A 26,087-nucleotide genomic window follows, 5' to 3' on the forward strand; every position below is an offset into this window, starting at 1 on the left:
AACTTAACAATGTCCCACTTGGAAACTAATCCATCATCAATATCTTCTCTGTAGCAGCAACAACTTCTCAATACTAAGAGAGAGGTCCAACTGAAGTTGCACAACTTTAGTTTCTCAATCATAACAGTCTTTGTCAACATATCAGACGGATTATTACTTCCTTGAATCTTCTCAAGTGCTAAGACTCCATCCTCCAGAGCCGATCTTATGAAGTGATAACGCACCTGTATGTGCTTTGTTCTGGCATGATAAACAAGATTCTTTGCTAAATGAATAACACTCCAACTGTCACAATACAACACATTTTTCCCATGCTTGAGACCTAATTCTTCTCAGAAAGTCTGCAACCATTCCATCTCTTTGCTAGCTTCGGTCACAACAACATATTCTACCTCAGTAGTGGAAAGAGCAACTATCTTCTGAAACTTAGAGATCCAACTAACTATTGTACTAGCCAACGTGTATACATATCCAGTGGTACTCTTCCTGCCATCAATGTCTTCAGCCATGTCAGCATCTACGTAACAATGTAATCCCAAGTCTGACTTTTTGAAACATAAGGTTGAATCTGCAGTGCCTCTCAAATACCTGAGAATCCATTTCACTGCTTCCTAATGTTGCTTACCTGAATGATTCATATACCTGCTCACAACTCCCACTGCATGAGCTATGTCTGGTCAAGTGCACACCATGGCATACATGAGACTGCCAATAGAAAAAGCATAAGGCACATTGGCCATGTTGGCTCGCTCTTGTTCTGTAGAAGGTGATTGCTCCTTAGATAGCTAAAGTGACTAGCCAAAGAAGTACTTATTGGTTTTGCATCATTCATGTTGAATCTTGTTATAATGTGAGACCCACCATGATGCATGAGCTGGTGGGACCCACCATGAGGACGTGGGATGGCAAGAAGAGCCCTCATCCAAGCTAGCATGAGTTAAGAAGATAAGAAGCACAAACTGAAATGAGTTAGAAGACTTAAAGATCAAGTGAGAGCCACAAAGATACCACGAGCTGGAATCTTATCAATATGAGCTAGAAGATCACTTAGGACCCACAAGGATAAGGGCACAAGCTGACCTCTTCCCTAGTTTCCACGTTATTGAAGAAGAGTTATAGTTCAACTTATATTAGAACTTTATTAGATTGTGTTATCCTTTCAAGATAGACTTAACTTAGAGAGTTAGAGTTGGAATGTAATTAGGAGATTTAAAGGTTAATTGTATAATGACTCTATCATTTCATCTACTATAAATAGAGATGTTGCAATTCGGAATTAATCAAGTTCTACAATATTCTCTTGAGTAAATCTCTCTCTCTATGCTTGGTGCACATCTTGTTCCTCTTCTCTTCTTCTCTCTACCCGAGAGCCTTCTTCCCCTTTTTTACTTTTTTTTCTTTCTCTCTTCCCTTGCTTGGAATATTGGAAAAGAGATCCTAAATTCAACATGGTATCAGAGCATTAAATTTAGGATCCCTACATCAAAAGGAATGCTCTAAGAAGATATGATCAACCCCACTCATAAAAGGCTCCTTGTGAAGGAAGATCAAAAAGCATGAGATAAGTTCCTTCATTATTTTTTTTATTACTTCATGTTACTGGTTTCCAGATTTAGAAAATAATTTAAAGATGATTATGTGAATGTTTTTCATCTTATGAGATTGTGGATATGAATGCCTCTCGATCTAGAAGAAGCTATCAAAGCAGTTTTGTCGGTTTGGAACCATGATCAAATTGTTAAATTTTTTTTTCTTTCATGGGAACAAGATGCCCCTGATATAGAAGATTGATATTGAGTCTATTATGAGTAGTTATTTACTCATAAAAAAAATCATAATAATGATTATTTAGTGTCAATGCTAAATTTCTCCATGCACCAAGTTGTTTGAAGAATACTACTTGGATATTTTGATTAGAATTTTTTGGAGGATTATTTTCATTGAAGTGCCTATTATGGCCAAAGAAAATGTGAGTAGCAAAGGTGGTATACACATAATTACCACAATATCCATACGTAGGGTATCAAATTTTATGAGTTGGTCCACATCGATTCAGAGGTTTATTATAAAAAAGACCTACTTGGTCATCTCGCCAACCGTGGACCATCTATTGATCAAGAATATATTTTTTATAACAAATGGTTAAAAAATGATACCATTGTGATTAGTTGGCTAATAAAAATCATGGAAAATTGTGGAAAGAATACACTCATTGTGGGAGATATGGCCACACTATCGATACATGCTATTACAAGGAAAAGAGTTACTGTGAAAAAAAATGGTTTCTATGTGTTAGGTTCCCTTGCCATTGATCGAGTCACCCGACAATCTCCTCTGGCTTCCAGATTGAATACTACGGTTGAGAGGGATTTGGAATGCCTCGAATGCCCAATGGCTGGGGTAGAACGAGCTTTCAAAGGAGACCTCGTCAGAGAGAGAATCCGATATCACTACACTAATTTTGATCAATGCTTTATTCATTTCATAACCAGACATCCCTATAAAAGAATTAGGGAATGACGCCAACATAGGCCAAACAAGAGGCCATCGATTTTGAAAGAAATTACATTAAAACTTGCTAATGAAATAAAGCTGCAAATTACATAGTCTACCCTCTCTGTCGACTAGTAACTCTAGATGCTATGGAGTCCATAGCATCACCCCCCTCCTGGAGAAAGAGCTTTTCCTCAAGCTCGAAAGTGGGGTATAGGGCTTGGAAGGACTCGAGTGGCTCCCAGGAAGCTTCAACCTGGTCTTCGTCAGCCCACTGAACTAAAACCTCCCATGCTCCCTCGACACGGCGAGCATTCAGGACCTACACTGGAGTCGGAAGAGGCCGTCCATCTTGTACCGATGGCAAAGGGGTGTGCAGTAGCGGAGAGTCACCCCTAAAGGGCTTGAAGAGAGAGAGACGTGGAAGACGTCATGGATCTTGGTGTCTGGTGGAAGTTGCAAGCGATAAGCCACATTGCCAATACGTTGCAACACCTGGAAGGGACCATAAAATTTGTGTTGAATTTATGAAAAAGTGAAATACTTCATTGACATCAATAACTTGTTGTAATCAGAGTACATGAACCTCTATTTATAATAGTGGAAGGTAGTAGAGTCCAATTACAATAAAACTACTATTGTCCCAATTACACCCAAACTCTAACACTTGAAGATAAGTCCTAACATAATTAAATAACTCAATATAGATAAAACACAAACATCAATAAAACTAAAACTCTTCTTTGACGTGACCATAAGATAAGATACTTTTGTGAGTCCTTCTTGATCTTCCAACTGATGTGATACGGATGCCAACTCATGGTAATCATTGTGGGTCCTACTTCTTATGGGCTTGGGCCCATCTTGTGGGCCTTCCTTGGTCATGTGGCCCATCTTATAATAATCTTAGATATGTGGGCCTTTCTTGGTCGTGTGGGCTTGAGCTTATCTTCCAACACTCCCCCTCAAGCTGGGGTTGAGAGAACAACATGAATTCCCAGCTTGCTGCAAATGATGTATAGAGTATTTTTGTATAAAATGACAAATCTTCCAACATTCCCCCTCACGCTGTTGCGTCCTTCCATGAGACCATGCTGGCATAATATAAGTGAGAGTAAAAATCACTCCTAGCTGGTAAGTCATTGCCTCATACTCCAGTGCTAATGCTGGATGTAGGGCACACTTCGTCTTCTATTGGTAGTGTGTCTATCGGCATTGCTCTGAAGTGTCCACCACCGTGTCCCTCCACTGGACAACGACTTTCAAGTGGTAGGAGACATAAAAGCCATTACAGGGGGGATTACATAGATGTAATAATAAGTTCCTACGTCATGGACTTCCAACCACAAATAATTTTGATCTTTTTGACAGGGATGAAGTTCCTCTGTCATGGACTTCCAACCACTAATAATTTTGATATTTTTTTACGGGGATGAAGTTCCTCCGTCATGGACTCCCAACCACAAATAATTTTGATCTTTTTGAAGGGGTAAAATAAATGATGACATGAGGCCACCTCTTCTTCAATAATAATGTCCCCAAAGAGACATAATAGCTGCAGTTGAATATAACATGACCATCTTCCAACACATATAACACGAACCAAATAATAAACTTTGTAAAAGAACCCATGAATTAATCCGATATAAAAATTTCTTCTTAGATGCACAAGCTTCATCTTTTTTGCTCCCATTTTCTTGAATTGGTCACATAAACTTATTCACAACATTTGAAATAAAATACTTCTTTCTTGTACTTCTTCTACTGCTCCCCCTCAAGCTGGGAGGTAATGGCAGTGACCCAGCTTGAACCAAATATCATAGATGTAGCTATAAGCCAAAATAATAGAGATGTATAAATAAGCCCTCAAACCAGGGAGAAGTGAGATATTTTTTTGATATATCAACTCAAACAGTGATGCAAAACAATCGACTTAAATTCGGATTTTCAATGTAACAGATTACTAGCATGACCTTTGATTCTTCCAATTCGAATATATCTTTCAATATAGATCAGATTGAAATGAATTTTTTTCCTTATGAAAGTCGACTTAAATATATTTCATCCAAGTATAACTTAACTTCATACACTATAATTTTAGGAAGATAAATAATCTGATATATTTCGGTCTCTGTCATCTAGCCGAACTAAATACCGTTTCTCCTGTTTTTCCAGAATGATCATTGACTCTTCAAAGATCAATATCTCCTTATAAAAAGATCATACTGAGGATTGGTTGAATAGGTAAGAAAATATACTTATGTATGTTTCTTTTGATATAAAATTCTCCATATAAAGTATCTTTCTTGATAGCATAAAATACCTCGGAATTTGAAGCTTTCTGCTGCCACTCGAACCTCTTTTTCATTCTGACCTTTGCTGCTTCAAATATCGATTTATCTTTGTAGATAACTCATATAAAAAATTGGTTGAATAGGTAAAATAATAGACTTACAGATATTTCTTTTGATATATATTTATCTATACAAAGTCTAGTTCTTGATAGCAAAAAAATACCTCGGAATTGGAAGATTTCTGCTGCTGCTCGAACCTTTTTGCAATCTGACCTTTTATCATTCATTTATCGATATCTCTCTGTAGATAACTCTGTTTAGAAAAAATAGGTTTTCTTTGGAAAGTAGACTCAAATATATTTCCTTAAATATATAATTTTAAATATAAAAAACTACTTATAGAGGTAAAAAACGCAAAAATGCTATGGATGTAGGGACTGAAAAAATAACTACGAACCTAGACTTAGGGTTTAGGGTTTAGAGAAAAGGATCACATCACAGAACCTGCTCTGATACCATGTTGAATTTATGAAAAAGTGAAATACTTCATTGACATCAATAACTTGTTGTGATCAGAGTACATGAACCTCTATTTATAATAGAGGAATGTAGTAGAGTTCAATTACAATAAAACTACCCTTGTCCCAATTACACCCAAAATTTAACACTTGAAGATAATTCCTAACATAATTAAGTAACTCAATATACATAAAAGGTAAACATAACTAAAACTAAAACTATTCTTTGACGTGACCGTAAGATAAGTTACTTTTGTGAGTCCTTCTTGATCTTCCAACTGATGTGATAAGGATGCCAGCTCATGGTAATCATTGTGGGTCCTACGTCTTATGGGCTTGGGCCCATCTTATGGGCCTTCCTTGATCGTGTGGGCTTGAGCTTATCTTCCAACAATTTGGGAGAAAGTTTGTGCCTTTTGGGTATGGCAAGGGAAAGCTGGCGGTAGGGTTGGAGTTTAAGCCATACATAATCTCCAGGAGCAAATGAAAGAGGACGATGGTGCTTGTCATAGATGTGCTTCATATTGTCACGAGCGCGTTGCAATTGAGCTTTAACCTCCGCGAGCATGGTATCCCATTCCTCTAAAGCCTGGTCTAGCGCCGCGACCCGAGATGACCCAGGTTCAGAAGATAAGAGACGAGGGGGGTCTCGCCCATAGACCACCTTGAACGGTGTGGCTTCCAACGCTGTGTGGTAAGAGGTGTTATAACAATACTCGGCCTAGGCCAACCATCGGACCCAACTGAGTGGAGAGTCACCAACGAAACACGACAAATACATCTCCAGGGTGCGGTTGACCACCTTTGTTTGCCCATCGGTCTGAGGGTGGTAGGCTGAGGAGAAGGCTAACTTGGTGCCATGCAATTTGAATAGTTCGGTCCAGAAGTTACTGGTGAAGACTGCATCACAGTCATTGGTGACGGACTCTTGTAAGCCATGAAGGCGGACAATCTGGTCCATGAAAATTTGAGTGACATGGGTCGCTGTATACGGATGTGCCAGGGCCATGAAGTGCCCATATTTAGAGAACCGATCCACCACTACCAGAATAATGGATTTGCCGAAATATTTTGGAAGGCCATCGATAAAGTCCATCGATATATCTGCCCATACCTGTGAAGGTAGCTGAAGAGGTTGCAGCAGGCCTGCTGGGTTTAGAGATTCTGATTTGTTCCGTCGGCAAACCTGGCACACTGCTACATACTCAGCTATCATCCTTTTCATGCCCCTCCAATAGAAGTCACGACAATGACGGAAATATTTCTTATGCTGGCCTTCATGAGTGTTGTCGTGAAAGGAAGAGATAATGCTGGTGAGGTATGCGGAAGTGTGATGGAGATAGATGCGACACTTATACAATATGAGGTTGTCTTGAATTTCCCAGTTGTTGTCTATAGTATGCTGCTCGATTTTGGCATACAATTACAGAAGCTCAGGATGTTGTTGAATGTCATCACAGATGGAATCGAGCAAAAGTGATTGGGGTTGACTAATGGCGTGTAGCTGTGATTTCACAATGTCCCTGCGGGTTAAGGCATTAGCCCCCCGGTTAAGATGTCCTGGTTTGTACTCCACCTGAAAATCAAAACCCATTAATTTGCTCAGCCAATGTTGTTGCGGCAAAGTAGTGAGGCGTTGCTCCAACAAGTATTTCAAACTGCAGTGGTCTGTCCGGATCACAAAAGGTCGACCCCACAGATAAGGCCTCCAATGCTGAATGGCTTTTGCTAGGCCGATAAGTTCCCTTTCATATGCAACTAACTATCGGTGGTGCGGGGCAAGGTGGTCGCAGAAATAGACGATGGGGTGACCCTGTTGCTGTAAGACCACGCCAATACCTCCTCCGAAAGCATCAAATTCAATCACAAATGGGTCCTCAAAGTTGGGTAGTTGGAGAACCGGAGCAGAGGCTAATGCTTGTTTCAATTGCTGAAAAATGAAGTGGCAGTCTCGAACAATTGGAAGGCATTACACTTGAGTAAGTTGTTAAGCGGTGCGGCAATCTGGCCATACTTGCGAATGAACTTCTTGTAATACCCAGCGAGGCCTAAAAATCCCCTTAAGGCCGTGACTGACTGTGGTGTAGGCCAGTCAATAACTGCCTGTATTTTGCTAGTGTCCACTTAAACTCCGAAGGCTGAGCTAACATAACCCAGATAAGCAACCTCTGAAGTACCCATAGCGCATTTGGATTGGTTGAGGAAGAGATGATGGGCACGCAGGAGTGTGAATATGTTACTGTCCCTAGTCATGGATCTGGTAACACGTCGTGGAATTTGGGTTTCCAACACGTAAGGTTGAAGTATTTTCCTCGTCAAGGTCTAGAGGTGAACTCTTCTCTTGATCAATGCTCGGCCAAAAGAAAGGTCCCTCTTTGATAATGCTAACGAGTTGCTATGAAGGGTAGGACACCCCACAACTATGCTGAACTCGCTATAGAAAGATCTCTCTTTTCTTGATCACGGAAAAGAGGGTTTGTGGCCCTCTTGATTGTTGCTCGTGATAGGTCTGCTACTCTTCTATCTTAATTAATTTTGAGCACAAGTAGGTTAGAATATTACCTCCTTCTTGCTGTTGTGATCACCTCCCAAGTTGCACCCAAACTGCTCGTGAGATGAGGATGAAAATCCTCACTTTTCTGCTGGGTAAGGAGGGTTTGATCCCTCTCTTTGGACTCATAAAAGGGACAAGAACTTCCCTTCCTTTTCTCGTTGTGAACCAGTGGAGAATACTTCAAGAATGGTGGAAAGAGATGATGAAAAGATGTGATAATTTTAAGGAAAAATTCAAACTCGAGATCATCAAGGGAGACCTCAACCCTAGAGCTCATCAAGGAGAGATCTAAGCCTGTTTAACCTAATTCTCAATGCTTGCCTTTTCTCTATTTCCTTTCCCTTTAAATAGGGTTTGACGTCATAAGTGTTTTAGGGCTAAAAATACCCATACTGCCCCTACGAACATAAACCTTACATACTTAATGAAAAATCATACTTAAAGTAATATAAAATATGAATTATAAAACTACTGAATTCGTTGAGTCATTGTCTCCTCCTTTGAGTGACTTGGTGTGCAATTGAGTCCACAACATCTGTTACGGTCCCGGATCTGACACGTGGATTCTTTGGGAGGATCTGAGATCTGCCACGGGTTACGGGTTTTCCAGGCATTACCGTAGGGATAATAGGAAGACATGGAGAACGAAAACGAACGATCAACCCAAAGGGAAGCTTGAATACCCTAAAGCTCGTTGAGGAGAACTATAAGCCTCTTTACGCTAGATTTAACCTAATTCTTAATACTTCAATACTTCTATTTCTCATTACTCTTACCCCTTAAATAGGGTTCACCCCGTTAGGGTTTACAATAAAATATTCCAAAAATATCCCTATTAATAAATAATTCCAAAAATACCCCTGTGACCTACAACTGAAATAAAATAAAGTAAATTAAAGAAAACACTAAAATAATAATGTTATTGCGTGCATAACATTACACCGCTCTTGGAAGACGAGCTTGTCCTCAAGCTCGGAAGTAGTGTCTGTATGTCGACGTCTTCATCGGTGCCCGAGTAGCATCCACCATAGCCATTTGCGCACTCTGGACGTCCAAAAACTGGAGCAAGCTTTCTAGGATTTTTTTTTTCAGGTAGAGAGTATAAATAAATAAATAAATAATTTGCGTGGACATTCTACATTTAGCTGGCCGGTAAATAAATATTCGATGGCTGAGATAGATAGAGCCCATGAAGCAGTGCTTGTTTGGAGTTCTATAAGGTGAGTTCTGAGGCTACTTTCCTTTACAGGCATTTCTACTATTGAAGCTAATAGGTCTCCACATGCGTCAAGCAGGACACTCTCCAGTGCTGTTATGGTAGCAAGTGCTGACACCAGAAAATTCAGCTCCTCTGCCCTTGACAGTAAATGATACATTGAGGAACCCATGGCTAGCACAACATGAACAATTGAACTAATTGAATCCTTCACCATCTGTACATCTGCCCTCGCCCCATCCGTGACAGGAAGGTGGAGAGGACATGCTACCAATGCTGCAGTAGCCCCAGCCAAAGACAGTGAATGCTCTCTATCCCGTACAGCCCAATCATCAAGGTGGGTAATTTGATCAATAAGTAGTGAAGCCAACGTCATATCCTGCCTGAGTTGCTGGAGGGTGCTCCTCTTCATGGGGACAGAATCAAGCTGCTGCTCATGTTTAATAGAAAATTGAAAGTCCAAGGTCTTGTCTTTGGTAGAGAGCTGAGGAAACTGTGAAGAGAGCAAAAATTCCGTAGGCTGGAGAGGTTTGGATTCCTTTGTCAGTGGGATTACCACTCCATTTTCCAGAAGTGTGCACCCAAGCACCTGCCATTCTTTCATCTTTATTCCAATCTGATTTCACCCAGCAGAGTTGTTGGCGCCGCTCTCCTACCATTAGTTCCATTGAGCTGGGGTAGTGACCAAATCTGTTTGGTTCCAGAAACCCGCCAAGATGAAAATCTCTTGCCCTTTGCACTATTGCCATATCGTCGATTCTCTTACTAGAAGGTTCATACCACAAGAAATCTAACACGATTCCAATGCTGATTGGAATAGCAGCAGACCCAGCAGTAGTTACTGCACTAATAGCAGAACCATACAACACAAATGCATCCTTAGCAGTAGATACAGGTGCCCAGTAGTAGTTCTTGGGCTTGAGATCTCGGTGCATGATCTCATGCGTAGGACACATCTGCACTACTGCCACAACGGTTCTGGCAAGCCCAGCAGCAGTCCTTTCTGTAAAATGTCCCCGAGCAACCATACGATCAAACAAGTTACCTCCTGCACACAATTCCAGCACAAGATGCACGGCAGTATCATCCTCGTAAGTATCCCTCAAACACACTATGTTTGGATGTTGAGGTAAATGCTTCACAATCTCCACCAACATGCCACTTGGAGCCCACATAATCCCTCGGTGATAATTAAGCTCTTTCCCAAACAGAAAAGGAACAACTGCGCTGATCCCATTATCAATGGCATGCAGCTCCCTCCATGACACTCCAGAAATTCCAATAGAAATTCCAACAAGCAACTGAGTCATGGAAATTCCAACAGAATTTCCAGCGCGTCCTGTCAGCTGCACCTGGATGGTATCTTTAGGTAGCCGATACCTGTGGTAACTTTCCGGCACATCATGACTTCGCATTGTGCCAACAACACAATTCACAGTGCTAAAAGGCATAGCCATGTATACTTGCAGGCCACTTTGCAGGGCAGGTGTGCCTAAAGCACTCAATTTCTTATCCAATGCCATGTCCAAACCATGGACCTGTTTCTGTACACCATATAGAGCTGCATAATATGTTGCAGTGTGTGGTTGCTGCTGGGGTGCCCATATCATCACTGCAATTGCAGCAGGAAAGGGAGAGAGCAGAAACATCTTGGCCTCATCAGCGCAAGCGCCATATGTCACTTCTGCAACTACTTTATGAATAAACAGCACTGGTTGCAGCAGTGCCACCGGTGGCAGCACTGGTGGCTGCAGAACCGCAGCAGCAGCACAAAACGATTTCTGGAAGAACCACGCAGCGGCAAAACTAGCACAAATAACCTCTAGTACAGCACCTTTCTTGAACCTCCCTCGATACTCCTCTTGCACACGGTGGCAAACACTCTCCTGCACCCAATAAATGAACTCAGATCTGCGAACAAAAGGATAGGCCTCAGGATGCAAGTCCCTTGGACCATCCTTGACATCATCAATCATATCCCTCCCCTCATCCACATCGGCATCTACATGCTGTGATTGAGATTGGCTACTGATTTCCCATGCTGGAAACAGAACCTGGATCAACTCCCACCCCATGACCTGGTGCAACAAATACATAGAAGAAGCAAAAGACCAATGAGGTTCATCATCAACGTCCAATTCTTCCACCCCAGTGGTTCCCTGTGGCTCCTGAACCAGAGTATCATCCATGATAATATCAACCTCAACCTGCTCGTCATGCAGTCCAAATCTACTGAAATGGCAAACAAAAAATCTCCATTCACCCTTTGGAGGATCAAAAGAAATAAATTTAGCGCCTTGCCGTTGGTTCGTGATTCAAGATAATCTAAGAGGCGGATCTTGTTTGACTTTGTCTGAAACTTGTAATTTCTTTTGGAGTAGTAGTGTAACTTCAGCCGTCAACCTTTTATTTTTTGAAGCTGGCTTGGCACCGGGTTTGGTGCTGGAACCTAGTCCCACCATTTCTGAAACTAAAATAAGACCATCTGCAGGACCCCATGAATACAGTGTCCCCGATTCATTGCATACCAGTACACGACATTTTTCTTGGGCAATTCATCAAACAGTTGCAATGCCTCATACATCTTCCCTTTCTTCCCCACAGATTGCAAAACAAATAGAGGACGTGTTCTAATACCACTGCCTAATGAAGCAACCTGGTCCAAATAATAAGCAAAGGGAAGCAAGACTATGCAATCCACAAACAAAATTGTGAAAACTGCTTTGATCCTAAGATCAACCTCATTCAAATCTCTCCAACGAATTCCAGCAGGCAAATTAGTCAGGGACCACAATTGTAAAGAAGAGGGAAAACTCGATTCCAATTTCTGAGACACATACCCAACCACACCCTCAACTTCTAGAATAGCAACATCTGCAGTCTCTAATTCACCTTGCTTATCATGCAGGAGCATCCCAGTAAGCACAAACTGATATGGGAAATCCACCCTGCTGGTGGTCTCATCAACAGAAAGAATAAACAGCCCCACAATTTCAATTGGGTAATGACCATACACACAAGTATTGTGCGCATCATCAACATAAAAACAAAGTTCCTTCAAAAAAAATTGTAGAGACGCTTACCCCCCCCCCCCCCCCCCCCCCCCCCCCCCCCCCAACAAATTGGAATTTGGGTTTGCGCTGGTCTGCCGAGAAGTAGATTGCGAGTGGGATGTGATGGCCGGAAATCCAATCCCACCGGAGTTGTGTCCGACGGAGCCTCCTCCGTGTCCGGTGGCAAAGGGCAGCCCTTTGGGGCTTCGCCTCTTGGTTATTTTCCGCGACCAAGGGCTCTCGGAAACGCCTCCTTGTCGGACGAATCACTTCTGCTGGCCGTGAGGAGGGGTTTGTTGAGGATGAACCCAAATCAACCCTTACCGACGGGTTTGTGGTCGTATACCCCTCCGATTTCTGATTTCCAAGGTCCTTCTTGGCGTCTGCCTCTTCTACAGGGATATCTGCCTCTTCTGGGACGTCGGCCGGAAAAGAAGATAAAATCTTCGAATTTTTTGGGTGCCCGTTGTGCCCGTCCGAGATAGTTTCTACTACCTCTTTTGCGCATATTTCATGGTCAGATATTTGAGGTCGTGTGACCATTTCTGCTGAAGCAACGAGTTCTTCACTTGCATAAATTTCAATGGAAGCATCTAACCGTGCTCGTATGTCTTCCAATTCCTTACCCATAGCCATCCATCTTTCTTGGGATATAGAATAACCCATTGTGTTCCCGCTCTGATACCAGTTGTTACGGTCCTGGATCTGACACGTGGATTCTTTGGGAGATTTGAGATCTGCCATGGGTTACGGGTTTTCCAAGCATTACCGTAGGGATAATAGGAAGACATGGAGAACGAAAACGAACGATTAACCCAAAGGGAAGCTTGAAAACTCTAGAACTCGTTGAGGAGAACTCTAAGCCTCTTTACGCTAGATTTAACCTAATTCTTAATACTTCAATGCTTCTATTTCTCATTACTCTTACCCCTTAAATAGGGTTCACCCTGCTAGGGTTTACAATAAAATATTCCAAAAATATCCCTATTAATAAATAATTCCAAAAATACCCCTGTGACCTAAAACTAAAATAAAATAAAGTAAATTAAAGAAAAAACTAAAATAATAATGTTATTGCGTGCATAACAACATCTGCCTCCCCTTGGAGAAAGAGCTTGTCCTCAAGCTCTTACGCAGGGTACACCTGTTTTAAGATGTCTAACCGCTCCCAAGTCGCTGCTTCGGGCTCTGTTGCTGTCCACTAGACGAGAAGCTCCCATTGGTCATTAATCAAACGGGCGCGTAACACCGAGGATGGTGTAAAAATAACTTGTCCCTCGGCTACAGTAGGAAGGAATAGAGTGGATGTAGGAGGTGGTCCCTTATGCGGTTTCAAGAGGGAGACATGGAACACATCGTACAGCTTAGCCGTGTCAGGCAGTTGTAGTTGATAGGCCACCAGTCCCACATGCCGGATAATGGGGAAAGGACAAAAAAACTTGGGGAAGAGTTTATTGCGCGACAGTGCCCCAATGGACTGTTGTTCGTGCTGTTGTAGGCATAACCACACATAGTCCCCTACCTCGTAGGAGACATCACGATGCCCCTTGTTGTAGAGATCTTTCATACGAACCTGAGCGCGGCGTAGGTGTTCTGTGAAATTCTCCAACACCTGATCACGATCCTTGAGTGCTTGATCAATGGTGTCCACACGGGTTGACCTCGCAGTATAAGACAAAAGGCGAGGGGGTTCCCTGCCATAAAGTACCATGAGCTAGAGTGGAAAGCACCTGTCCCTCCTGCAGCGGTGGCAAGGGTGCATGTAGCAATGGAGAGTCCCCATTGAAGGCCTTCAATTGTGAGACGTGAAAGACATTATGGAGCTTAGCATCTGGGGGAAGCTGCAAGCGGTAAGCGACTATGCCAATGCGTTGCAGCACTGGAAAGGGCCCATAAAACTTAGGGGATAATTTTTTATGCTTGGAGGACATTAAGGAGAGCTGCCGGTAATGCCACACATAATCCCCGGGAGAGAAAACCACTTCACGACGGTTTTTATCATAAGAGTGTTTCATTGCTTGTTGTGCGGCTTGGAGATGAGTGCGCACCTGGCTGAGCATTGCCTCCCGTTCTGCTAAAACCTGGTCCAGGGTGGCCACCTTGGAAGAACCGGGTTCATATGATAAAAGCCGGGGTGGATCTCTGCCATATACGACCATGAAAGGAGTTGTGCCATGTGCGTTGTGGTAAGAGGTGTTATAACAGAATTCTGCCCATGCCAGCCACTTAACCCACCATTTGGGCGAGTCGCCCACAAAACAACGGAGGTACATCTCAATGGTATGGTTGACTACCTCTGTCTGGCCATCGGTCTACGGGTGGTAGGCGGAAGAGAAGGCCAACTTGGTGCCTTGTAGTTTGAAGAGTTCCTTCCAAAAAGTACTGGTGAAGATGGCATCTCTGTCGCTAGTAATGGACGTAGGCACCCCATGTAATCTGACAATAGAATCCATGAAGAGCTGGGCAACGTGAGCCGTTGTGTAGGGATGCGCCAGAGGCAGAAAATATACATATTTTGAGAAGCGGTCAACCACCACAAAAATAACTGATTTGCCCGAAGATGGCGGCAGTCCATCGATAAAATCCATGGAAATATCGGACCAAACCTGTGAAGGTAACTGGAGGAGTTGGAGCAACCCTGCTGGACTTAAGGATTCGGCTTTGTTCCACTGGCAAGTTTGACAAGCTGTCACATAGTTCGTCACACTTCTCTTCATGCCCCGCCAATAAAAGTCCCGACTGAGACGAAAATATGTTTTATACCTTCCCTCATGTGTGCTATCATGAAACGTGGACAAGATGCTGTGAATGAGTGGCGAGGTGTGATGGAGATATATTCGGTTCCAGAACAATATAAGACGAGCCTGGATGGCCCAATTACTATCCATTGTACCCTACTCAATATTATGATATAACTCAAGGAGTTCCGGATGCTGCTGTGTTTCATCTCGAATAGAGTCCAGTAAAAGAAATCTGGGCTGACTGATAGCGTGTAACTGAGGCTTAGGCAGGTCCCGACGAGACAAGGCATCTGCCCCACATTAAGGGTGCCCGGTTTGTACTCAATTGTGAAATCAAACCCCATCAATTTGCTCAACCAATGCTGTTGGGTGGAGATGGTAAGACACTGTTCCAGGAGATACTTCAGACTGCAACGATCGGTCTGTATAAGAAAAGGGCACCCACAGAGATAGGGTCTCCAGTTCTGGATGGCTTTAGCTAAACCGATCAGTTCCCTTTCATAGGTAGTGAGTTTGTGGTGAATTTGGCCGAGCTGTCTACTAAAATAAGCTATAGGGTGACCATGTTGCTGTAAAACCGCACCGATACCCCCACCAAAGGCATCACATTCAACCAAAAATAATTCATCAAAGTTTGGTAGCTACAGTATCGGCGCCGAAGATAATGCGGCCTTCAAGTGCTCAAACGAAGAAGTTGTTGTGTCAGACCAGAGAAATACATTTTTCTTAAGGAGATTGTTGAGTGGAGCGGCAATCTGTTCGTAGTAACGGATGAATTTTCTGTAATAACCAACAAGTCCCAAAAAACCCCTTAACGTTGAGCTGGATGTGGGAGTAGGTCAGTCGGTCATGACTTGTATTTTGCTCTGGTCAACTTGCACACTTGCTGCTGAGATAACGTGTCCCAAATATGCCACCTCTGATGTGCCATTGACCAAATGATGGGAACGTAATATACTAAATACCTGGGGGAGATGTTGAAGGTGCTCATCCTAGTATTTTCTATATACTAGTATATCATAAAAAAAATAGGAACAAACTTCCGCAAGAGAGGATTAAATACCTCATTCATTAGGGCATGGAAAGTGGAAGGGGCGTTGGAGAGACCAAATGGCATGACGAGAAACTCGAAATACCCATGGTCTGTGTGGAACGCGGTCTTTTCCACGTCTGAAGGATGAACCCGAATCTGATGATAACCTGACTTCAAGTCCAGTTTTTTAAATAAGGTGGCACCATGTAATTCATCTAATAGCTCATCAACCATTGGTATGGGAAATTTATCTTTAATTGTATGAGCATTGAGGTCCCTATAGTCAACAAAAAACCTCCAGGACTTGTCATGTTTCTTGACCAATAACACAGGGGAGGAAAAGCGAGACCTACTGGGCTGAATAATCCCTTGGGCGAGCATAGTCTGGCATTGGCTCTCAATTTCATCCTTTTGTAAGTGGGGTAACGGTAAGGCCGGACCACCACAGGTTCAGTCCCCAATTTCAACCTTATGCGGTGATCACAATGGCGAATAGGCGGAAGGGCAGTAGGGGCCTGAAATAAATCACCAAATTTTGTAAGTAAAGTGTTTAACTTACAATGTTCAGCGCTCTGGACCTGAATTTCTTGAAGAGTGCAGGGCGCAGGAGCATGTGTGCCAATCGGATGCTGGCCAGCACTAAACGTCATGGTCAGTGCCTTGAAATCCCACAAGATCGGCCCCAACGTCTGGAGCCATTTAATCCTGAGTACCAAGTCAAACCCAGCCAGTGGAATGACCAAAAAATCAGCTACAAAGGAGTGTCCTTCAATACAAAATGTTGTGGAGGGAGAAATACCCGCACTGGATATTTTGGCCCCATTGGCCACTGAGACGGATATGCCGGTGTTCTATTGAATGACCAATCCAAGCTGTTCAGCGGTTGGCTGACTGATGAAGTTGTGGGTACTACCTGAGTCCACTAAGGCCAGTAACTGTAGGTGTTGCAACCCTGCTCAAACTTGCATTGTGTTGGATCTGTGCATGCCAGTCATAGCATGGAGGGAAATAACTGGTTCATCCTGTTCGGCCTCAACACTGTCTTCCACTGGATGATCTTCCTCGGTGTCATCTAAGACCTCCAACCAGAATAACCTCTTGCATTGGTGACCCTGGACATATAGTTCATCACAGTTATAACAAAGGCCCTTGGTTTGCCGTTGTTCCATTTCAGGTCTAGACAATCGTTTAATGTACTGGGTTGGTGGTGTGGATGGGGAAAGATCAGCTCGTGGAGCAGGATGGGTCCCAGTGCATGGAGTCCCTGAATATGATGCAGGGGCAGGGGGTGGTCGCCCTGCTCGGCCAAGAAGGTCTTCTGATCAGAGACTATTTAAGTACACGCTGTTTTGTATCTATGGTTCTGGCAAGATTCATGGCATGGGCTAGGTCTTGAGGGTCCTGCAATTCTACCTCTAGACGCAAAGCCTCTGTCAATGCAGCAATAAAAAGATTAACATACTGAGAGGGATGTTCATACTTAAACTGGTGGTACCATAGAAGTGCTTCATCGAGCAGATGGAATGCTGCTAAATGGACCCGGTCATCCGCATGTGTTCTTTGATTGTAATAGAACTAGTCACAGCAGTGTAACCAGATCAAGGGGTTTGTAGACCCATCAAAGGAAGGAAAATAAAGCTTCGCATACCTTGGCACCGAATTGGGGCCTGGTGCATAGGGTCCCATGGTGGGGGGAGGTTGATGGCGCAGAGATGGTGGGGGTGGGGGCGGGTGGGGATGGTGGGGCTCGGCCGGAAGATTGGAGCTGCCCGGCGGCGGCTGACCTCGAACCAATCCCTCTTCCACTCGCCGTATATCTGCACTGTCTCATTCAAGGCTGACATAACCGAATGGAGGCCAGCAGTTTGCTGACGATTATTCTAAATGGCATGACGGTGTTCCTCCACCATTTGACGCAAATCCTCCAGGGAAGAGGAATCCCGAAGGGTGGACCTGTCTGATACCAAGATGTTAGGGTCTTCCCGGGCCATGGATCTCGTCACCCTTCTTCCCTCTCTTCCCTTCAGGTTTGCTCTTGACGTGGAGAGGCGTTTCCTGTGTTTGGTGCGTGCAATAGTGAAAATGAGTTGAGCCTTGGAGGGGGCTCGACTTGGACCTCAGAAGGGAGAATCCGACCTCTACCTTTCTAATTGATTCAATGCTTGATTTCAATAAAGCCCTTCTCCCCTATAAATAGGATTAGGGACACAAATGACAAACCCAACCCGTGGGTCACCAAGTCTTGAGAATTACAAATAAACCAAACCAACATACATAAAAAAGAAATTCAATAATTTAAATCCTACGTCTGTTAATTACCCGAGATGCTAAGGAGTCCATAACAGCCGGCCCCGAAGAAGACGAAACCGCCATTTCCCTCCACGCCATGACGGGGTTACACAACACTAATACGATGCCGCTATATGATGGCATCCAGGCTCGTATGTTGCTTGCACTGGTTGACTCGGGCAGCACCCACAATTTCCTGAGCCAACCAGCAGCCCAGCAATTGGGGTTGCCACTTCAGCATAAGTCGGGTCTGTCCATTGTCGTAGCTAATGGAGCAAAAATTACCAGCGTGGGGGTATGCTCTGCCATTCTGTTATGCACGCAATAACATTATTATTTTAGTTGTTTTTTTTAATTTACTTTATTTTATTCCAGTTTTAGGTCACAGGGGTATTTTTGGAATTATTTATTAATAGGGATATTTTTGGAATATTTTATTCATAGGGATATTTCTGTAATATTTTATTAAACCCTAACAGGGTGAACCCTATTTAAGGGGTAAGAGTAATGAGAAAAGGAAGATTGAAGATTAAGAATTAGGTTAAATCTAGAGTAAAGAGGCTTAGAGTTCTCCTCAACGAGCTCTAGGGTTTTCAAGCTTCCCTTTGGCTTGATCTTTGTTTTCGTCTTCCCCATCTCTTCCTACTACCCCTACGGTAATGCGTGGAAGACTCGTAATCCGTGGCAGACACCAGATCCTCCCAAAGAATCCACGTGTCAGATCCGGGACCGTAACAACTAGTATCAGAGCGGGAACACAATGGGTTATTCTCTATCCCAAAAAGAAATTATTATTCTGGACGAGGTATGCGATTCAATAGAAAAGGCATGCAAAGAACTGGGAGAAATTCGAGCATGGTATGAGTATTCCATTGAACGTTCGGCAATGGAGCCACGTGCTCCAGCAGAAAAGGTCATACAACCTGAAATATCCGAGCAAGGCGTACGCACACAAGGGAAAGCGGCAGAAGTTGTCTCGCCAGAGAAATTAAATTTTTTTTTATGTTTACCCGTCGAAATCCCTGCGGAAGATTTGGGGAAATCGGTGACAGAGGGGAATACTGCCAAAACCCCGTCGATAAGGGTTGATTTGGGTTCAACCTCAAAAAATCACTCCTCCCGCCCAGCAGCAGAATGTCTTCCAAAATAGCAGGCGAAAAAATCCCGTTCTGCCTCTATCTCGGCGAATCAGTTCGTTCGACCCTCCACTATCTCAGAAAATATACCAGTAGCGAAGCCGCCAAGGGCTGCTACTCATCACCGGAAACGGAGGAAGAGGCGCCGTCGGAAACATGTCCGTTGGGATGTGACTTCCAGCCACAACCTCCCACTCGCAATCCACTTCTCGGCAGACCAGAGCGTACCCAAGTTCCAAATTGAGGGGGGTCTCGGAAGTTTTTTTTTGAGGGGCTTTGTTTTTTTGTGGATGAGCACAATACTTGTGCGAATGTGAGTTGTCCAATTGACGTTGTGGGGTTTAAATTTCTGGATCACGTGTATGCTGTTCGGCCACAAAATTTTTGTTGGAGGTTGTTTTCTTTCTATACGGCTGAGACCAGCAGCCTTGTGCCTCTTTCAATTTCTGTTGCAAGTAGGGGTGCAAGACCTGTTTCATATTCTTTGCTGAAGGGAGATAGAATTCTTTTGGGTAGTCAATTTGACAACGGGATGCTGACATTTTGTTTGTGGAGGAATTATATCCATTTTGCTGGGACGAATTATTTAGTTGTGGATATACACTACATCAGAGTGGCTGTTTTTGGTCATTGTTCCAGCAGTAAGAGTCCCTTTAAAACTATTGTGTTAATTTTTTTGGATGCATTGTATGATGCTGGTCCACTGTTAGTCAAAATTATTCAACCAGTGCCTGTTGGTGATAAACTTTTGTTGGGTATCCAGAGCAGGGTTGAGATAATTCTGTGGATGAATTGTTTTTCTATTGATGGGACCAGCAGTAGTGAGTTTGTTCTGGATCTCCTTGACAATGTTGGGCTTAATTATTGGCTGCAGCAAATGCCTGGTAAGGTGCTTAGAACAGACAATGTGACGTTCAAGAACGAAATGCAAAACTTCACCACTTTGATAGTGGACATGGTGAAGCAAGAACAGTTGTTTGTTTCACAAGGAGGTCCCATCATTCTCGCTCAGATTGAGAACGAATACAAAAACGTTCAGACATACTACGGAGAAACTGGGAAGAAGTATCTTCAGTGGTGTGCATCCATGGCTAACTCATTCGATATAGGCATCCCATGGATTATGTGCCAGCAAGCAGATGCTGCTGTTCCAATGATCAACACTTGCAATGGATGGTATTGTGACAACTTCACTCCGAAGATGTGGACTGAGAAGTGGACTGGCTGGTTCAAGGATTGGGGAGAGCATGACCCACACAGGAGGGCAGTAGATGTGGTCTTCGTTGTGGCAAGGTTCTTCCAGACTGGTGGAGTCTTCCAAAACTATTACATGTACCATGGTGGCACAAACTTTGGACGAACAGCAGGAGGTCTATATATCTCCACATCCTATGACTATGGTGCACCCCTTGATGAATACGGTCACTTGAATCAGCCTATATGGGGGCACTTGAAGCCACTTCATGCAGTCATTCCGTCCAGGGAGAGAGTTCTCACTCACGGTGATAATGTAACCACTGACATGGGCAATGGAGTTGCTGCCACTGTGTCCACTGAAGAAGGTTCTTTTGTGGCTTTCTTGTGCAATGTGAACATGACAACTGATGCCACCATCACTTTCCATGGAAACCAATACTTGGTACCTGCATGGTCTGTTAGCATTTTGCCCGATTGCTCCGCAGAAGTATACAACACAGCAAAGGTAAGCACTCCGACTTCAGTAAAGGTCAAGCAGCCTCACATGGCAACGGATCAGCCTGAGCAATTGAGGTGGTTGTGGAGACATGAACGTCTCGCTGAGGTTCTTAAAGGCTGGGCTGGCCATGATTCTTTCACAGCCTCTCGTCTCATTGACCAAATCATAGTCACCGGCGATGCCAGTGCCTATTTGTGGTACATGAATCCTGTGCAGAGTGATAAGAGCAATCCATTCTTCAACAACGTAGTGACACTGAGGGTGACCTCCAGTGGACATGTCTTGCATGCATTCTTCAATGGAAAAATTGTTGGCTCTCAGTATGGACTTGCATATGGAAAATACGATTTTGTTCTCAAGGCCCCAAATGTTAGTGCTGGGAATGGCATGTTAGGAGGTGAGCTTGGAAGAATTCCTGCACGGGCAAGGAAGGAGAAACGTCTGAAGGGTTCTTTTGCAAATGTTGCTGCAACTCCCACGGAAGTTTCTCCAGCAATATCTGCAAAGAAGAGTAAGAGGGAAGCAAAGGCAGCACTTGAGAAACAGGTTACTGCCAAAAAGCATAAACGAGAAGTAGAGGCTGCAATTCAGGTGCAGAAGGGTAGCAAGAAAGGAAATCCTGTTTTTGAAGTTGTGCCTAAAATGAAGCAAGAGACAAACATCTTAGAGGATAGTTCGTCTGAATCCGAAGAAGAGGAGGTTGTTGATAAAGCTGTTGTTCTTTCAAAGAAACCATCCTCTGTTGTCTCCAAAAATGGATCTGTTGGAAACTTGAAGAACACAAAACCAGCTAGCAGCTCTGAATCTAAGAGTGATTTTGGTGATGATGAAGTCCTGCATCTAAGATTAGTACGCCAGCAGCTAAGGCTACGGGGTGTGTTACTGTTCCTGGTGCAGCAACTGGAGGGGGTCAGTGCTGCTGAGTCTACTGCTTCCCAGGGGGCTGGTCATGATGTTGTTGCTGCACTGCTGGCAATGGGTAGGAAGTGCAACTTTGCCAATGGGGGCGGGGGCCGCCGTGAGGGGCTCTTTCACACCAGTCTAGGACTGAGGGAGGGCAGCGTTGCTGTTGGGCGAGATGTAGCGACATTCGGCACGCTTTCCTATAAAAAAAAAAAAACTTTCTCTGGGTGGATGCTCCAGTTTTTTGGCATCCAGAGGGCAACCATAGCGATCACGGATGCTACTTGGGCACAGGTGGAGACGTTGGCATACAGACCCTTCTTCCGAGCTTGAGGACAAGCTCGTTCTTCTAGGGGGGTGTAATGTTATGCACGCAATAACATTATTATTTTAGTTTTTTTTTTAATTTACTTTATTTTATTCCAGTTTTAGGTCACAGGGGTATTTTTGGAATTATTTATTAATAGGGATATTTTTGGAATATTTTATTCATAGGGATATTTCTGTAATATTTTATTAAACCCTAACAGGGTGAACCCTATTTAAGGGGTAAGAGTAATGAGAAAAGGAAGATTGAAGATTAAGAATTAGGTTAAATCTAGAGTAAAGAGGCTTAGAGTTCTCCTCAACGAGCTCTAGGGTTTTCAAGCTTCCCTTTGGCTTGATCTTTGTTTTCGTCTTCCCCATGTCTTCCTACTACCCCTACGGTAATGCTTGGAAGACTCGTAATCCGTGGCAGACCCCAGATCCTCCCAAAGAATCCACGTGTCAGATCCGGGACCGTAACACATTCCCTTTGTGATTGAAAGCCACACCTTCACGACATATTTTCTGGTGATTCTGCTTGCAGGTTTTGATCTAGTGCTCGGCATTAAATGGCTGCAGTAGTTGGGACCAATCTTGTGGAACTTTTAGTCCCTTACTATGACCTTCACCCAGGGTCCATAGAAGCTCACACTCCAGGGCACTCATGCCCCCTTCCAGCCCACTCTGTAAAATATCCATGTGCTGGAATCCGATGACCTGCAGCTCACCCAGCTCTATTGGGATCTTCCCAGGCCATGGATCTCGTCACCCTTCTTCCTTCTCTTCCCTCCAAATTTTCTCTTGACATGGGAAGGAGTTTTTGGTGTTTGGAACGTCGAATGGTGTTACAGTCCCGGGTCATGGATAGAGTAACACGGCGTGGAACTTGAGACTCCAGCACTTAGATTTAAAGCTCACTTCACTTCAAAGGTCTGTACGTGAGTCTTTCTCTTGACCAGTGCTCGGCCAGGAGGAAAAATCCTCTTGTGATGATCCTAACGAGTTGCTGTGAAAGGTCGGATACCCTACATCAATGTTGAGCTTGCTAGAGTAAGCTGTTACGGTTCCGGGTCATGGATCAAGTAACACGGCGTGGGATGTGTGAATCCAGCACTGGTCTTGAGTTACTGAACTCAGTAAGGAGGGTTAAAGATCCCTTCTTTAACTGGTCTTCCACACGTGATCAGTCTCCCTTTTGATGAACCCCTCTAGTGCTAGAATTATAGCTAGAATTGAAATATTATCACGTGGAGAGAGGATTGAAAGAGGTACCTTTTCTAGCTCACGTAAATCAGGGTTTCAACCCTGATTTGGTTGTTGCTCATGCAAGGATTGAAGGCCTAGCTTAGGGGGCAGCCTTGGCTCACATTGAGGGCTGTTTCTGTTATGTTTCCGTGATGATTCCCAAACTAGAGGAGTTGCACTAGTCCTTCACATGGAAGAACCAGAAACTCTTCCTTTTTCTGCTCGTCAAGAGGGTTAGAACCCCTGCTAGTTGTTGACACTAAGGAGGAGGGAAGACCCTCTCTTTGGGCTCGGAAAAGGGGCAGGAAGCTCCTCTTCCAACTATGGATGATGATGGATGAAGGTGGATGAAGATGGATGGCAATGGAGGGTGAAGGATAGGTTGGATTTTTGGAGTAAACCCTAAACTCGAGATCATGAGGTGATCTCAGCCTGTTTACACTTGGTTATTCTAAAATTCAAAGCTTACCTATTTCATTCATTCTTTCCGTTAAATAGATCACGTCATGGAGTTTTAGGGTTAGGGTTACAATAATTCCCCATAATGCCCCTACATATAAAAGTAATTAGAAATAACTCCTACTTAAAAAAATATAAGAAATAAATCCTACTCAAAGTAATATAAGAAATAAATCCTACTCAAAGTAATATAAGAAATAAATCCTATTGAGTGAGTTGTTGTTGTCTCCTTCGTTGTGTGACTCGGTGTGCTATTGAGTCCACAACATCTGCTTCCCCATGGAGAAAGAGCTTGTCCTCAAGCTCAAAAGCTGGTTAGACTTGTTTGAAGATGTCCACACATTCCCATGTTGCAACGTCAGGGTCAATGTCCGTCCACTGAACGAGAATCTCCCAATGGCCATTGGTCAATCAAGCGCGTAACACCATAACTGGGTTAAGAATAACCTCACCATTATCAACCGGTGGTAGGAATGGAGTGAATGTAGGCTGTGCCCCAGAATGTGGCTTCAAAAGAGAGACATGAAACACATCATGAATTTTGGCTGTGTCCGGTAATTTGAGCTGATAGGCAACTGGTCCCACGTGTCGAAGAAAGGGAAACGGCCCAAAAAATTTGGAGAGAGCTTATGACGTGGAGGTCCCGCAAGAGACTACTGACGGTAGGGCTGGAGCCATAGCCACACATACTCCCCAACCTCAAAAGAGACCTCACGGTGGCCTTTTTCGTAGACATCCTTAATCCGGGTTTGGGCGCGTCATAGCCGTTCTGTGATATTCTATAGCAGCAGATCCCGGTCCATGAGTGCCTGATTAATCGCGTCCAAGCGGGTGGACCCTGGGTTGTACGAGAGAAGGCGAGGTGGATCCAGACCATATATAACCCGGAAAGGAATGGATTGCAAGGCAGAGTGGAACGAAGTGTTGTAAGAGTATTCGGCCCACGGAAGCCATTGAACCCATTGCCGCGGATGATCAACCACCAAGCACCATAGATATATCTTGATGGTGCGGTTCACCACCTCTGTCTGCCCAATTGTCTGTGGATGATAGGCGGAGGAGAACTTCAATTTAGTCCCGCTCAAGCGAAAAGGTTCCCGCCAAAAGGTGCTTATGAAAACTGCATCTCTGTCACTCACAATGGATTCTGGAATGCCATGTAAGCGGACTATCCGCTCCAAGAAAGTCTGAGCAACCCATGTTGCTATATAAGGATGAGCCAGTGGTATAAAATGTTCGTACTTGGAGAATCTATCAACCACCACGAAAAGTACGGATTTGCCGGAGGACAGGGGTAGACCTTCCACAAAATCGATCGAAATGTCGGCCCAAACCTGCGTAGGAAGGGCTAGAGGCTGAAGAAGACCGGCTGGACTCATGTGCTCGGTTTTGATGCGTTGGCAGACCTAACAGTCACCCACATAAGTCGCAATAGAGGATTTCATGGCTTGCCAGTAAAATTCAGCTCGAATTTTGTGCAAGGTCTTCTGTATCCCCTCGTGTGTACTGTCATGGTAGGCCGAGAGAATAGCTATAATCAACTCGGACTCAGGTGGAAGGAAAATCCGTTGTGTGTAATAAATAAGTAAATCCTGGATGGACCACTTCAAATTCATTGTCCCTTCCGAAATCTTCTGGTGCAGTTTCTGCAGTGCAGGGTCAAGGGCATGTGCATCTCTCACCAAGTCCAGGATGAGAAATCTCGGTTGGCTGATCGAATAGACCGACTGCTGATCCTCAAAACACTGTGACAAGGCATTTGCCGCCTTATTTAATCTCCCCGCACGATATTCCACCGAGAAGTCAAACCCAAACAACTTACTGATCCAGTGTTGTTGTGGCTACGTCGTCAAACGTTGTTCTAGTAGGAATTTAAGGCTATAGTGATCCGTACGTATGAGAAAAGTCCGGCCCCAGAGATAAGGCCTCCAATGTTGGACAGCCTTGGCCAACCCAATCAATTCGCACTTATAGGCTGCCAGCTTGTGATGGCGGACTACCAACTGTCTACTAAAATACACAATAGGATGGCCCAACTGCTGTAAAATGGCCCCAATGCCCATGCCAGAAGTGTCACACTCTACCACAAACAATTCGTCAAAGTTGGGAAGTTGTAATACTGGCACGGATGCGAGGGCAGCTATGAGTGCC

At 43.9% G+C, this 26,087-nt stretch overlaps 1 protein-coding gene across 1 annotated transcript; it reads left to right on the forward strand.

Moving 5' to 3' along the window:
- Nucleotides 1-20,198: 20,198 nt before the first annotated feature.
- Nucleotides 20,199-22,259, forward strand: LOC137952594 (beta-galactosidase 15-like). Its single transcript, XM_068799670.1, has one exon. It carries the CDS (start codon nt 20,205-20,207, stop codon nt 22,257-22,259), a length of 2,055 nt encoding a protein of 684 aa, XP_068655771.1. The 5' UTR covers nt 20,199-20,204.
- Nucleotides 22,260-26,087: the final 3,828 nt, after the last annotated feature.

Source organism: Aristolochia californica, unplaced genomic scaffold (assembly GCF_029961685.1).
Source record: "Aristolochia californica isolate CCGP_79_NKW_82.1479 unplaced genomic scaffold, dmAriCali1.0.hap1 SCAF_16, whole genome shotgun sequence".
In the NCBI taxonomy this organism is placed as follows: Eukaryota; Viridiplantae; Streptophyta; class Magnoliopsida; order Piperales; family Aristolochiaceae; genus Aristolochia; species Aristolochia californica.

Bases quoted from the DNA above. Each gene is read 5' to 3' on its own strand.
- LOC137952594 (XM_068799670.1), top strand. From the start codon at position 20,205: ATGCCTGGTAAGGTGCTTAGAACAGACAATGTGACGTTCAAGAACGAA.